The following is a 15376-nucleotide window of genomic DNA, read 5'->3' on the forward strand; positions in this document are numbered from 1 at the left end:
TTAACTCAGCGATAATTGACACGTCTCAAGTGCCCATCTTCCTCGTCATGTTTACTGGCAACTGTGTCCTAGGGCTCTCAATTCACATTCCTCAGCGTAAGCTTCAAGGATGTGGCCGGTTCGACTTGTAACCCTCCACGCAGGATGTTACAGTTAAAATTACCGCATAGAATGGAAGGAATGCCGTGCACTAAAAAAGCGTCAAGCTCGGACAACGTGAGTGGTCGGTAGGGCAGTTTATAAATTGCTATTACAGTCATAGGCCCATGTCTAGCCAGGTTGGGGGTGATACCAACTCTCTCGATTTCCTGCAGAGCTAGTAATGCTTATAATATAGTGTTGGATGCTTCCTTTGATCAGAATAGCCATTCCTCCTCCACTAGTGTACAACCGATTCTGGCGCCACGTCGCTAAGTTGCGTGTTGAATGGTACATTTTAGAAGAGCTCTGTGTTTCGCTGACGACACAGATATCTATTTTTTCGAGTTGCATTAAACTGCAATTCGTGTTTTTACTTTTGAACGCCTCCACATTCAAAAACAATCATCGAATGTGATTAAGCGTTTGAAATTTTAAAGCCATTGCATACCAACTAAGCCATATGGCAATAATAAATATGTTGATAATCTTACTTTATATGAAAACACACTAACGTTAGGTTGCATTAATTAAGAAGCAAAATAAACAAACTAAGGTACAAATATGTAAACTGCGTGATTCATTTTAACATTCGTAACTTAAATGAACCGTAGTTTCAATAAGCATGAATTTTTTGATTTTCCTATATTATATCCTGCCCAGATCCGAAAGTTATATTATCTATACTATATTATCATACTTACCAAAAAACTGTTGCTACTATAACTTTCTAGCTTTAATATTAAGACCTTTAATGAACCCCATTAAACTCTTAGACAGTTTTTTTTTACTTATTCCTTTATAATTTATATTTTTAACTTTCAGTTACATTTATACTAAACCTTTTCGAACCCTGTTTATACTTGTTAATATTGCAGTTTCTGGGAATGTCTAAAAGTTATTACACTAGGAAAACTTAAAAAGCAATACGAAGTTAGGAAATGCAAGTCTATTATGTTTACCTTTATTGTTTTATTGGAAAGGAAGGGGGATAGGTAAAGTTTTCTGAAGCAAGTAAGCTCCCTCAAATAAACTCTTCGAGAGCTAAGGACAAAGAATACAGTAGGACCAAAAAAGTAAAACTAATACGGAGGACAGACATGGCTAAGGTCTTAAAACAATATTTTATTGGAATTTATGAGGGCAAAGTTGATACACTACCATCAAAGAAGGAAAAGAAGTACCGCGTCGGTGAAACTGAAACCCACAATCTTGAGTATGAGCGCAAAGCTTTTAACCGCTAGAGCTACAACGGCAACTCTCGATTCGGGAATGATGGTTTTACGTGTTTTACGAAAATTAAAAAAAAGCCCCAAGCCTCAGCAACATTCCTTGCGTGTCTCCAATATTAATTCTTCCTTACGCGTAGTATTTATAAACTAGCGGATCTTATGTCAATAATTTACGAGTAGGAGGAAGTAAAAGTAGATTTAACAGCATTTTATGCGCACACACAACTGCAACACTGAAGTAATGGCGTGTTACACAAGCCAATAAAAATATTCTAATTTACCTTGGAAAACCATTAAAATGCTTAATATTATTTTTTTATTTAGTCATTATTGGGTATCTCGGACGCACTTTAAAATTGCTTCTGCGTAAATATATCTTTATACAAAAGTAACTGTAAATATCACATTTCGAGCAAATATGAAGTTATGATAAACTTAATAATCACAGCAATTTAATTATGCTTCTTAACTTTTTTAAGCGTAGAATAGCTTAAAATGATAAACCATTTACAGAAAAAGAAATATTTTTAAAAAAACTTTAATGTATACTACATAAGCTTATTATAGTTTTTATTATTAATAAATTTTATCGCTTTATATAAGTGCACCTTTTAATAATATTTACTTTATCTAATTACGCTTTTACTTTAGTAGTGAGATGACATCTTGTAAAAAGGAGTTAACTCTTTTTAGGTGATTTTTCATTTTGTAATATACCATGTGGATTTTGAGGTAGAAAACTCCCGCCCATTGGCCGAAGAAACAATCACAAAATTTAGTAGAAGAATTTGATTCACCAGATTTGCTCCAGAATTAGCCATACTTATAGCACAAACAAATTAGTAAACCGACAGCCTCTTTCTTTCGATCTGTAAAGTAAATAGCGCAACTAGTGCATTTTAAGAGTAACAGAATTGACAAATAAAAGGTATTATATAAATATGTAATTTGTGTATAATGGCACTGCGAAGCATTTACCCTGTACAATTTTAATCGAGTAATTATCGGGATAGTCGCATTTATTGCTATCAATATTGTACAGCATTTTTTTAAAAAAAGGTGGTTACTACATTCTATTTCAAGTCAAAAAAAGCATAAAAATCTTAAATCTTAAAACTAAAAATGCAAAATTTATCTTACCTTAAATATTAACGCACCGCTCGACAGGTCTTTCAATATTTTGGTTTTAACTCGCCTGTCAAAACATTTAGCAAAGGCACGATGGCTATATTCCCCAGTGTTATAGACAATCAAACCTTTGCGAAAAGGGATGATACTCAGAACGTTAAAAAGCTCCCTACTTGGGTATTTGTATATATTAAAAATAAGTAAAAGTACATTCTACGCTATGTTATTGCATTTAACCATGGCCGATGTATTTTAGGGGCGGAATAACTACGTAACTTTTTTAAATTGGATTGCCGTTGTCTCTCTCTTATTTCTAACACCCTTATTACAATTTTATTTCGTTTTTAGCATGCAAGGTAAGGTTATACGAAGAATTTTACTATATAACAGTTCCTTTCTTTTATATCTAGAGGCTGATGGTTCATTAACTCAACCTCTCCTTGATTTTCTTAAAGGACGACCATTGGTCTAATAATTTAAATTTTTAATTAATTATTTCTAACAGTAAATAATATCAGTTTTTTTTTTAATCATACCCGTCACTCGTTAACTCTAACAGAAGCTTAATTTCTTATTGTTATAATACTTAGTATGAAAGAATTTTTAAATTCTTTGACCAGGCTTCTTATTGGATCCCTAATACTACAAAGCTCATTAAGGCCGCCAAATTATATACTTTTTGGACTGTTTTTCAAATATTATGTGCTCTTTTCGTTCCTGGTACACATAAATTTATGAAAAGAGAAGTAGATTTATGTGGTTCGTTATTTAAACAACCATTACGTTACTTTCTAAGGCCGCACGGGCTTTGGACAGGTGACCCCGGCAGGCCATAAGTTAAAATATAAGGTCAATGGTTTAAACTGCTACTTACTGACGCTACTTGTATTCTTTGCGGGTTCCTACTTTAATTTTTGGGCCCCTACCATTATATACGATTATTGGATTGAGGTAATATATCATTTTATTTATATAACTACTAAGATATTTATTAAAGATAAACAATATTTTAGCTCTCTGTGTGCATGCAAGTGCATGGCTTCTTGCTTGCCCTTTTTGCTTATCTCAAAGCGAAATACTATTCAAGTCATCCTGAGGATAATAAAATCTCAAATTCTGTTTTGTACGACTTTTTTTTAGGGGTTGAACTCAATCCTCGAATTGGTGACTTCGATTTTAAGGTATTTTGTTGGATGTCTTTCCAGTTGATTAGCGCAATACTATTATGAAACTTTATTATTAGCTTTTTTATAACGGAAGAATCGGTATTATCCTTTGGACTTTAGTAAATCTTTCTTGTGCTGCCCGGCAATACCAATTGTATGGAGCCCTCACCAATTCTATGGTCCTTCTAAACATTGGACAGGCAGTTTACGTCGCAGACTTTTTCTTTCACGAGGGTGTCTATTATATATAATATATATATATATTGGTCTTTGTAATAAATAAAAAGTGTACGCAACACCGTAACTATCTATATATTAACTTGAGCAGACTGGTATCTTCGCACTATTGATATCTGCCACGACCATTTCGGGTACTACCTGGCTTGGGGCGACACCGCCTGGCTCCCCATCATGTACGCGCTGCAGGCTCCTTTCCTCGTTAGACATCCACGTGTTCTCTCGACTGTGGAATGTTTTCTGATCTCTCTGCTCTTTTCATTGGGTATTTTATTGGTGTAAATATTGATATACTTGTTTTTTAACTTTTTTATAAACGTGATAAACCAAAAATAAAAAAAAATAGAAAGCATAATTGTTCATCTTTTTGGTAGCAAAGTTAATATTAGTAATTTTATTTTAGGGTACCTGATTTTCAGATCTGCCAACAACCAGAAAGATAAATTCAGGTTTTCTCTTTAGCCTTTGACTTTTTGTTAACTTTTATATTTTATTATTATTAAAAAAATCTATTTTTCTTTAATTTAATGCATAATAACTGTTTTATGAAATTTATTAATAAAATATAATTGATAAACAGAGCCACTGAAGGAAAAGCTTTTTTCTTTAACCAGAAACCCACTTTTATTAACGCAAATTATGTTACCGCTGATGGGAAACAGCGGGAGAGGTTGCCTTCTCGTTACTTTCATTAATTATTAGTTGATATAGAAATTATAATCAAAAGCTTTACTCAATATATTTTCTCTGCTTAAGAAAAGCGCATGAACGTTATTATAAACTTTAAGATTTTTAATTAACTATTACGGAAGTTCATTATTATGAGCAATCTTTTTTAAGATTAAGAATAATAATATTTTTGAGAAGAAATTGAAATATAGAGTTATTATTAAAAATAAGTTAGACTTTTTCTTTAACAAGTACAGTTTAATAGAAGCTCTAGTTTAAAATATTACGCAGGCAATGAGGGCTTAATTTTTTGCATTCTAAAAACTTATTAATTTTAAAAGTGTAGATTTTTATTAAATACTTTTTTTTTAATAAATCAACAACTAAACTTAAACAAAAGATAACCTATATTTATAGGAAAGCCTTTATTTTTGTTACGAAAGTTTCTTTCAGTTATTCGCTTTTTTAAATTTTTTAAGTTATTTTGTAGAATAATTTTTTTTATAATCCACTACTAGCAAGTTGCTAACGTCGGGCTGGTGGGGCCTGGTATGTTTTTTTTTATAAAAATAAATTGATATTTGCAATTTTTTTTTTAAATATTGTCCATATGTGGTTGCTGAATCCAATTTAAATTTCAAAATTTTGTGTATTAATTTTTTTATTTTAAGTGATAATTGTGTTTTAAAATTAAGTTTATTCGTTAAAGATAAAACTTTCAAAAAAATTTTTACTGTCTATAATCACTGTTAATATTATTATTAGTGGTGGTATAAATATTCATTTTTTTTTAATATTATTTTGATTAGGTTGATTTTTTTTTATATTTCTTTATTATTACTACAATTTATTAGAAGTTTATAAATATATAAAATAAAAACTTTTTGGGAGTGCAGGCGCGCCATTTTAATTACACTGCTGATCTGATGATGTCGTTGAGCTTTTGTCTTGTCTGCGGATTTGATTACGTGCTTCCTTATTTTTACTTTTTACAATTAACTATCTTATTGGTTTCTCGCGTTTTCAGGTAAATTTTAAAAATAAATTTATTGTATAACTTAAAATTAAGATTCCGAATTTTAAAGTGTTTTACTTGTTTAATATAAAAGTGTTATAATTAAAGACGAAAATATTGATTAAATTTTATAAATTTAGAAAAGTTTTTAATTTCATTTTAAAAGTTTGCCTTACGGCTCTGCTAAAGAGGAAAGTTGTTAGCATAGTTTGCTGTCTTTTCATATATATATATATATAGTGAATTCTCAAGGAAATTTTAGACTAATAATTGGAAATTTATAAAGAAAAAAATGTAACATTGGTAAATTACGAAATGTTAAAAAGCTTTACCAATAAAAGTTGTATATAAAAATTATAAAAAAATTCAAGAAGGTAATATTCTTATAAAAGATAATAATTAGCTTAACGAAAAAATGGTATTCAGAGTTTCTTTACTTTAATTTAGTAAATTTTAAATGAAGCTTTGGCATTTGCTACAAGGAAGTATAAATACCTGTAGTTTTACTAAATAATAAATAAAAAAAAGTAATCTTAAAGTTCCGTTATAAAAAACGATTAAAAAGTAAAATTGTTACTAAAATACTTTTTTAAAGCTTTTATTTTAGAGTCGACGTAGAAATGGAGACAATTGATACTGCTTTATATATACTTTACAGTTTAATTACTTTAATTTTTATTTCTATTAAAAAAAAGTTGTAAAAGAATTTAATTAAAAAATTAACCTGAGAACCAATTAGCCAACTTTAACTTTTTATAATTAGTGAAATAAACTTAACTTCTATTATGTCAACATTAAATATATAAAGTTCAATTTGAATTTATTTCTATAAAATAATTATATTTTTAGAATTATTATAAATGTTTCAGTTGTTTTCTTCAATTTAGTTATTTGTTTATAGAAACTTTAATTTTAACTTTGTTTATGAATACTAAGTTTCAGTTGGAAGTAAATTTTAATTAATTTAAAAATTAATTTTTTGGACGTTAGTTTTGTAGAAATAATTGGTTGTAAAACTAAAATTGATATATATACTTATATTAAATACACTAACTTGTTTGTGTTAACGTCATAGAAAAACTTATTTATATATTTTTATAAAAGTACGTTTTTTAACTTTAATTAAAAATAGATATTCCAAATTTTTAAAAATTATAATATTTAATTATTTACTTGTCACAATTTAGAGATGAAGCCAAATGTCTTTCCAAGTACGGCGTTTATTGGAGAAAATATTGCGCTAAAGTAAAGTGGCGCTTAATTCCGAAAATTTTTTAAAACGTATTAAATATAATAAACCTCGTCTTATAGATTTTTATTGTAAGAATAATTGAATCTGAAAAATAATTTAGGTTATAGGGTTAGAGTTTTAAAAAATAATTTGTCCAAGCCTGCACATTACATGCGAGAATTTAAATTTAGTTAACTGCTTTCAAGTTGAAGAGTTTAACAGCGTGTAGAAAATAAATTTGCTTATAAAAGATGAACGTTAGCATGATCTGTGAGATCCAATATAGATAATCAAAAAACGTTATTAGGGTTGTACTTAGAAAACTTTTGACAACGCACTTACTCGAGTTAAGATTCCGCACTTGTGGGTAATTAATTAAATCTTTAGTTCCAATAAGCTGTTAACTGGAAATCATATTTTTTATAAGTGAAAGTCATGCAAATTTGTGTAGTAGAACACCGATAAAAATCTTTTTTAACTTTAAGGTGGAGTTTTAAAATTGTGAGGCGAAGGAGAAACTTTAGATCTGGTTTTTTTAGATAAATGCGAGCCCTGCACTTCGTTAATTGATCCGATGGGCGCTTTACGAACTTTTTTGTGATAGATCTAAGGATTGGCCCATAAAAAGCAGACAGGCAGCTTCTATATAGTTGGAAAAATATAATAATTTCGTCGTTAAAGCCATATTGATTTAAAATCAAAGTTCCACGCGTAGATTGTTAGCAGAAAAGTCTTGTAAATAATTTATTATTTTTTTACCAAAAAAAGTCAAGTTTATAAAACAGCCATGCAAAAATATCAATTGTAAAACTACTTTTTTATTATTATTCATAATTATAATTAAATTTTGTGAGTAAAATTTATAATTTCCTTCTTCTTTAAACCCATTCCAAAGCAGTTTAACAATAAATATGGGGTATTTATAAAGCAAACTTAATACATATAGCCGTCCCACGGAAGAAACGGATAACCTGATTATTAATTAATCACAATAACAAATGATAATAATAATTAAAAACCTCTTTCAGGATCTGCATAGTAAATGCTCCCCGCGGGGTAGCCGTAGTAATAATCTAAAGGAAATTCTAAATAATGTGAACAAAAGATTTACGTTCTCAACTTTGTTATTAATTATATAATAATCAGATTAATAAATTAAAAAAATGATAAATCAAATTAAAATAAATAAAAAAGTGGAGTTAAGTTTACTATTTGGAAAATTAAAAGCTTTAATACCAGCGTAACTGGAGAAGTAATTTTCATAAAGCCGATAATCCCGTCGTAAATCGACCTTATTAAAAAATAATTAGTAAATTAACACAAAAAATTTTCTCAATAAATATAAATAAACCGGAATCGTGTAAATAAAATCTAAAAAAAATTAATAGAACTGAATTTGTTATAATTATATATAAAATGTACTGCATATCTTTGTAGGTAACAAAGAGAGGTGGGGAAAGATAATATGATAAAAAAAATTTTTTTATAAATTATAATTACTGAGTAAATTTTATACAATTTAACTAATTATTATAAATTTTTCACGAATAGATCCTAAAAATCATATGAAATTTAAATAATTAATTTTAAAAAATTTCATAAGCCATTAAAAAAAAAACTTCAAATTTATTAAATTTAAACAAAAAGTGAAAAAAATAATTATTTTAAAAAAAAACGAATTAAAAGTGAAGTTTTTTTTAACAAGTCTCCAAAAAAATATTAAAAGTAATGACAATATTAATTCCCTAAAAGTTGAAATCAAAAGCCAACAGTAATAAAAACCGTACAAAAGATTTTTTAGCTAATTTCTAACTTAAAAAAATCAAATACTAAAAAGAGAGATACTAAAATTTCTGCTTAAACAAAAAAATTAGTTACTTGTAAAATTAAAAATCACATTAACAAAAAATGCTAACTAACAATAAAAAAAAAAAGATTACAAACTCTATAATAAGCTCTGATTTATTAAACAAAATAGATTAAAATTATAATTAACAAATGTTTACTAACGGTACTGGAAAGCATTAAAAGACACAAACTTTATTGTAATTTTGGCTTCAAAAAAAGACTTAAAAATTTAAAAAAAAATTCTCACTAAATAAAGACATTTTTACAAAAAAAAATAATAAAATATAAGAGAATTCAGATATTAATTTACTTTTAATAAAATTAAATTTTTTGAATCCCTCCATCAAAATAAAATATACAAACAATATTAAAACATATAATATACAATAAATAATAGTATTTCCAGTTTATATTAAACTCTTTAAATTACACGAAATAAATTTTTTGTAAATATTCCCAAAAATTAAATTTCTATTAATAATAATAAATCAAAAAAAAAAGATTAAAAAGTAATCATAAGGAAAAAAAACGTCCTCCGTCAAATGAAATAAACAAGCAATATGAAACAGATAATATATAATAATAAATATTATTTCTAATATTATAATAAACTTTTAAAAATTACAACTGTCTAATATATAAATCTCTATAAACGATAATAAATTGAAAAAACATTTCAAAAAGTAATCAAAAGAAAAAAACGTAACAGGGCGCAAATAGGGTTCGTGCCGCAGCGATCTCGTGCGATGATCCATAAATCCAGTTCGACCCCGCACGCCCACAACGTCTAAATTGACCAATCAGTGGCATGATTAAACAGAAATCATCCACTTATAAAACAATAACCCAAAATAAAATATATAAAAATTTAAAACTTCCATCCAAATGGCTATACATTTTATAAAAAAGTTGGAAATTATTTTAAGCTTTAAAAAAAATTTTTTATTATTGTTAGTTATTGTCGTTGATGTTATTATTACTATTAGTTTATATACAGTTTCCATGTTCAAAAGAATTTCACAATTTACTTAATCCTACTATTACCAAAAATTAATTTTTCTATAGCCATTCAAATTTTATTTGTTTACTATTATGTGACTTAACTATTTATAATTAACTTTTGAATTTATAAATTAATTACTTCTACCTTAATTAAAAATTAAACATTCATTAGCTTTTTTTTAAAAAAAAACTTTTAATTTGAAGTTATTATATATAAAAAACCGAACTAAAACAGTTTAGAAATCATTTTGAAGATAAGTAAAATTATTGTTAATGGACGATCAAAAAAAAAGTGAACTAAAATTTATAAAAAGAAAATTAAAAATATAGAAAAATTTAACAGCGCTGTTTATATATTATTTTAACATAACAAACTTGCAGAATTTAATTTTAATTACAAATTCAATAATAAAAGTTTTAGGTAATCCTTCATTGTTCGCCTAAAACTTGTAAAGTTTGTGAATCATTTTTTTAAATCAAAAAGTAAAGTAATAAAAAATAACAAAACTTTAAACGTATTTTTGTTAATCTTTTATTATAATTTTCAAAAAAAAAAAATGTAACAACCCCAAAAATGTAGCTAACAAAATTACTAGATGACCATAAATCTTTTTTTATAAAAATAATAATAATAGACTTAAAATGGTAATTTAACAAAATAACATTATTTTAGAACACTTTAAAAAGATGTAGAAATCTTTAATTACAGCTATACTTTAACTCAAAAAATCATTAAAAAATAATTTAAGTATTTAAAGAAAGAAAAAGAAAAACCCCCTGCTCGACTCGCATCTCGAAAGCGAGAAGGAAACGGCGTTTTGGGAACGGCTCTCTTTACTTCTACCTGTAAAATTACCAAAAAAAAATCCCTTTCAAAATAAGTTTCATTTTTTAAAAATAACATACAAACATTTAAAATGCAAACCAAATTTAATGATGAACTACAAATTAAGTCAGGCACACTAAAAAAAATGACAAAGAAGTTCACTGTAACAAAAAAAAAAATACGCCACAACTCTCCTTCCATTACAAAAAAAATAGATTAACATAAAAAACTTTCAAGTTAAAATATAAACTTATAATTTTCAATAACAGCAGCAAAACTCCCAAACTTTACAGTCCATAATTAAAATTTAATCTATAAAAAGAATTGCCAGCGCTACTCTCAAATAATTATTTTAATTAAACTTTAACTAAACAACCAGTAATAAAAGCACACCTACAAGGCAACCAATAAGAAACAACCTCTTTGCCATCCACGTGGTGCCAGCCGCCGCCTTCCTTCATGACTGCCTCGACGGCGTCTTCTTTGTGAAACGTGACAAATCCAAATCCGCGAGAGCGTTTCGTAAAACTATCGTACCTGCAACATTATAATTTTTTTTAAATAATCTACTAAAAATTAAAAAAATTTAAATGAAAATTAAATGAATTCACATAAAAGAAATTAAAAAAAAATTAAAGTATAAATCAAGTGCAGAGTTGACTTTCTTAATAACTTAATTAAATATAGTAGAAAGTATAGATGTATACTATAAGAAAACAAAAAAAGCTAACAAAATTATTTATAAACTAAATTAATATTATGTTGACTCCTGCAATTAAATAAAGATTTAACCAACAAATCAAAAGAACTAAAGATATTAAGTTTAGATAAGTTTGAGTATATAATAATATAGTTATACTAAATAAAGTGGCCTACTAAAAAAAAATTAAAAATAGTATTTAATAAAAGTTAAATAGATATTTTAATTCAGTAAAAATTAATAAGAAAAATAATCAGAAAACTCAAATAAAAATAAATTTTATGACTCAATTTAAAATGTTCCATACTTTCAAATTATATATAATTTATATTTATATATACGCAAATTTACTTCTCAATGAATTTAGCAATCCTTTTACTCGAAATTCGTATTTTTTACTTTCTTATATTTAACGCTCGAATAATTATTACTAAAAATAAATCTACAGACTGCAATGAATCTATGCGCTGGCTTTATTACTAGACTATTTGCTACGCAAATTTTAAATACATGATCATCACTTCCTGAACATCTCCAAATTTAGAAAAATGATCTTTTAACTGGAGTTCTGTAGTGGTCGCTGCAAGGCCGCCAACAAAAATTTTTTTAGTTCTCTATAAAAAATAATAATTGAAATCGAAATTGAGATGGATCTATACATAAAAGAAAGGAAACTAAATTAAATTTATTATTAAAAAATTTTATAAAGAATTAATTGTCAACGTAGGACTAAATTTTTTTCATAACAAATAAATAATTTGAAGTCAAGACAAAAATCTAAATACAAATAGTGTAGTAAAGAGAAAAAGAGATTGTAATCAACTTGGAATGATTATAAATTTCGAGTAAACTTATAACTAAACCGATTTAAAATAATAAAAACTAAAAAAAAATTAAGTTATGTTATATAAAGGTAACAAAAAAACTAAAATTTATAAAAAAAATTTAAAATTAAATATAAATTTTTTCAACAAATAAATTAAATATAAATTATGAAATTCAAGATATTAATAGGTATAAACTAAAAATTTATAATAATAAAGATAAAAAAAACAATATATAAATAATTTATTAATAAACTTCTAAACCTTGTGCTTCTGCGCATTGACAGCGTTCACTTCTTGTCTAGGAACAGCCGGTTTTGCATCCACCTATAACAAAAGTTTATTCCACTGAGAGATTTTCAAAAAAAAATTCTTAAAATATATAATAAATTACATATAAAATATAGATTTTACAAATTAATAATATTTATAGGCAAAAGTTAGCAACTATGTAAATTCAAAAGTAAAAGAGCTAAATTTTATTATAAAAATTAAATTTATATACTAATCAGTAAAGAAATATAATTTTATATTAAAAAATCAGTAGATCATCCGATTTAGGCTTTACTTATTAAAACAAAACTAGAACAAAAATTAAACAAAAATAAATAAATTAGTTTTTCTCATACAAAATAAAATTAACTTACCGCTCTGCCATCTACCATAATACGACTTGCACGCATAACCTTTTCTATACTTTCGGGATTCTTAAAAGTTATAAATCCAAAGCCCCTTTCAAAGATAATAAAAATTATTATATAAGTAAACTGTATATGAGACAAGGCTCAATCCAAATTTTTTTATAAAACTAATAAAAATGTAGGAATGACACCGAGGCTTCCTAGTAATCGGTTCCCGTAACACCATACATTCATTGACTTCTCCAAACTTTTCGAAAGCATGCTTCAAAATGGCTGAATATTAAAATAAAATTTGTACATGGAATTAAAAAGTTAAATAAAGAACAAAAGAATAGCAATATAGAGGAAACCTTCATTAGTATAAGGAGCAAGACCACCAATAAACATTTTTCTAATAATAAAATTAATAAAAAAGTCAGTTAAAGATCTTATAACAAAAAAAGAAAAAGTAACCCTTCAACAGAATCGATGGGTGCTAACTTAACTTCTTTTGATTCACTTGAATTTTCGTTTTCAAGAGATCTATCATTACTAGAAGCTAAAGTACCTTTAAAGGTATCACTTATAACCGTCAACTGTTTCTTAACGTGGGATGAATTATAATTTTTTTGCAATTCGCTTGTTTGTTCAGAAAGACCCATTTTGAAAGCAAATATTTTTAATATTAAAGAAAGTTTGATGCCTCAAAGGTGTCATATATATATGTATGATGTATTCTTTAAATAATTAAAAAATAAATTCCCTTAAAATTGGTAAAATAGTAATTGATTACAAGTTTAAAAAAAAAAATAACCCAAAAGATGCGGGCTAAGGCCACAACTGTGAAGGCCGAGGGGGTTAGTAGTTCAGACCCGCCTCTAGTGGCTCGTTTAAAGGGGAAAGCGAAGAGAAGGGGCAAAAGAATTTTTCATTAAAGCAGTAATACATGTAAAGAAAACTTTATACTAAAGTATTTCCTATTAACAATAATTAAATTATTTGTAAGCTACTGTTAAAAGGCAAGAAAATAGCTGCCTTTTGTGCCCTGTCACCTAACAGTTAACGGCTCTAGCCATTGAACCATTATACTACCGCCACGAGATTTGTCACAGCACCTGCCGATGGTTTGGCACAATTCAATTATTTTTTTTCACTAACTGTAGGGGGAAAATAAACTTGAACGCATTAAGAGCAAAAGGAAATCTGTTTTTTCCAGTCGGAAGGTAAAAGGTATTAAAAGGCTGAAATATTTAGCCTCTTTTAATTTTATAGAATAGCAGCTCATTTTACTGCGTAGAACTGATATAGATAGGTTTTGTATGAAAAGTGACGTGAGCACCTTAGTCCCCGCAGGTAATAACGGTTCGACGTTACTTGCAGAATAGTCATGGTTCTTCCTAAAATTATTTATTACAGGCCTAATGTTTATGAAACCTGTGCTAGAGGAGCACCGAAGAGGCTAAATTTCTTTCTGATATTTATTCTCAATAACAGGACACAAGAGAAAACGTATTGAGATTGGCAACTCTGATTTAACCTTTGTATAAACGAGGCGCAGAGGGTTAGAGACTATGAACTAGACTTTGTTGGTTAGAAACTTGAATTGAAAAGTGTCGAATTGCCAAAGAAGAAGAAAGCTGAACTTAAGCTTACGCCAGAAAGATGCTAAACGTTTTCGGAAGCTTATAAAGGGGTAATATGGGTAGTCTAATTGGGATAGTAGGGTGCCTACTTAATGAAGAAGCTATAGTTTTCTGGCTTTCTAACTAAAGTCAAAAATTGAAAAAAATGTTCTTTTGTAGCTTGAAAGTGCTCTTTAATAAAGTGCTGGTCAGACTTCGCAACTTTTAATGTATAGTGTTTTTTTTAAAAAATTGCCGGTAGACCCTTACAGCCTAACCTTTACAATATTCATGGTACTCGCAAAGTGAGGAGCACATCCTCTTAGCGGAAGCATTTCACAAAATTTGCATCGTGCTCCTCCTAGCTCCCCCTGCGCGTAGTCAGAGTTTAACTGTAGAACCTACAACTAGGATGTTAAATAAGAGAAAGGAAAATAGGCTTATTGATTGCTTTACACCCGCACCTAAGAACAGCTTGGGGCGAGTGAAGTTGTTTACACGCAAATTTAAACTAACAAAAAGCAACGCCACGCAAACCATAGATAACATAACTACGCTCCCGAGAGTTATAAAAAGCCTTTTCTTGACTAAGTGGCACCCAGTAACTCTGTTTCTATATAGTGGACTTCTAATAAATAGTCTAAAAAAAACATGAATGTTTATCGGAGTTTGGTACTTTATTAGATAATTTAAGAGGATTAACAGATATTATCTAACCTCGTTTAATACAACTTTTTAGTGTTAATATAAAACGTCAGGCCGATTATATAAGCTAAAGTTTCTTTTAGAGTTCTGGAGGGGCCCCCTCCCTTCTGGGTGAGGGGCTCATCATTGGGGAGGTCTGGCTGGCGGTTGTACTGGCTAATGTCTCCAGGCGGCCTCTTGGGTCTTGTGCTTGTGCCCTAGGGCCTGTCTCTCAAGGTGATGGGTTTAGCGGTTTTCCACCACCCTAGGCTGAATGGCGAGATTCCGGGCCCGATACTTTCCGCGTTTTCAGTCCTTCGGGACAGTCATTTAGCTTTCTAAAAAGCGGACACTGGCGGGCGCTCATGACCCAACCCCTGCAGAAGAGGTGAATTTAGAGCAAGCGACCGTAATATGCTAGTGTCTAAAAAAAA

General features: G+C 28.2%; 2 protein-coding genes across 3 annotated transcripts; one reads left to right on the plus strand and one right to left on the minus strand.

The window, feature by feature from the left end:
* The first annotated feature begins 2573 nt into the window (after positions 1-2573).
* Positions 2574-6870, plus strand: LOC135119784 (7-dehydrocholesterol reductase-like). Of its 2 annotated transcripts, XM_064044173.1 has the most exons (13): positions 2574-2675; positions 2755-2854; positions 2909-2964; positions 3119-3218; positions 3295-3449; positions 3512-3679; positions 3742-3898; positions 3993-4166; positions 4305-4350; positions 4482-4571; positions 5089-5119; positions 5467-5597; positions 6773-6870. In XM_064044173.1, the coding sequence occupies exons 1-13, from the start codon at positions 2592-2594 to the stop codon at positions 6861-6863; spliced, it is 1383 nt and encodes a 460-aa protein (XP_063900243.1). In that variant the 5' UTR covers positions 2574-2591; the 3' UTR covers positions 6864-6870. The 2 variants fall into 2 exon arrangements, with proteins under 2 accessions (XP_063900243.1, XP_063900244.1); XM_064044174.1 differs by lacking the exons at positions 5089-5119; positions 6773-6870 and having other exon boundaries at positions 5467-5575.
* Positions 6871-7691: 821 nt separating this feature from the next.
* Positions 7692-13213, minus strand: LOC135119802 (RNA-binding protein Musashi homolog 1-like). The gene is made up of 12 exons (XM_064044190.1): positions 13111-13213; positions 13008-13048; positions 12849-12930; positions 12664-12748; positions 12281-12343; positions 11703-11806; positions 10912-11029; positions 10441-10510; positions 9372-9451; positions 8053-8107; positions 7836-7901; positions 7692-7787 (listed from the first exon to the last, which is right to left on the minus strand). The coding sequence occupies exons 2-12, from the start codon at positions 13042-13044 to the stop codon at positions 7750-7752; spliced, it is 798 nt and encodes a 265-aa protein (XP_063900260.1). The 5' UTR covers positions 13045-13048; positions 13111-13213; the 3' UTR covers positions 7692-7749.
* Between the last annotated feature and the right edge of the window lie 2163 nt (positions 13214-15376).

This window comes from Zophobas morio, unplaced genomic scaffold, assembly GCF_036711695.1.
Source record: "Zophobas morio isolate AGI-343-1 ecotype UQ-CSIRO unplaced genomic scaffold, CSIRO_AGI_Zmor_V1 ptg000304l, whole genome shotgun sequence".
NCBI lineage: Eukaryota > Metazoa > Arthropoda > Insecta > Coleoptera > Tenebrionidae > Zophobas > Zophobas morio.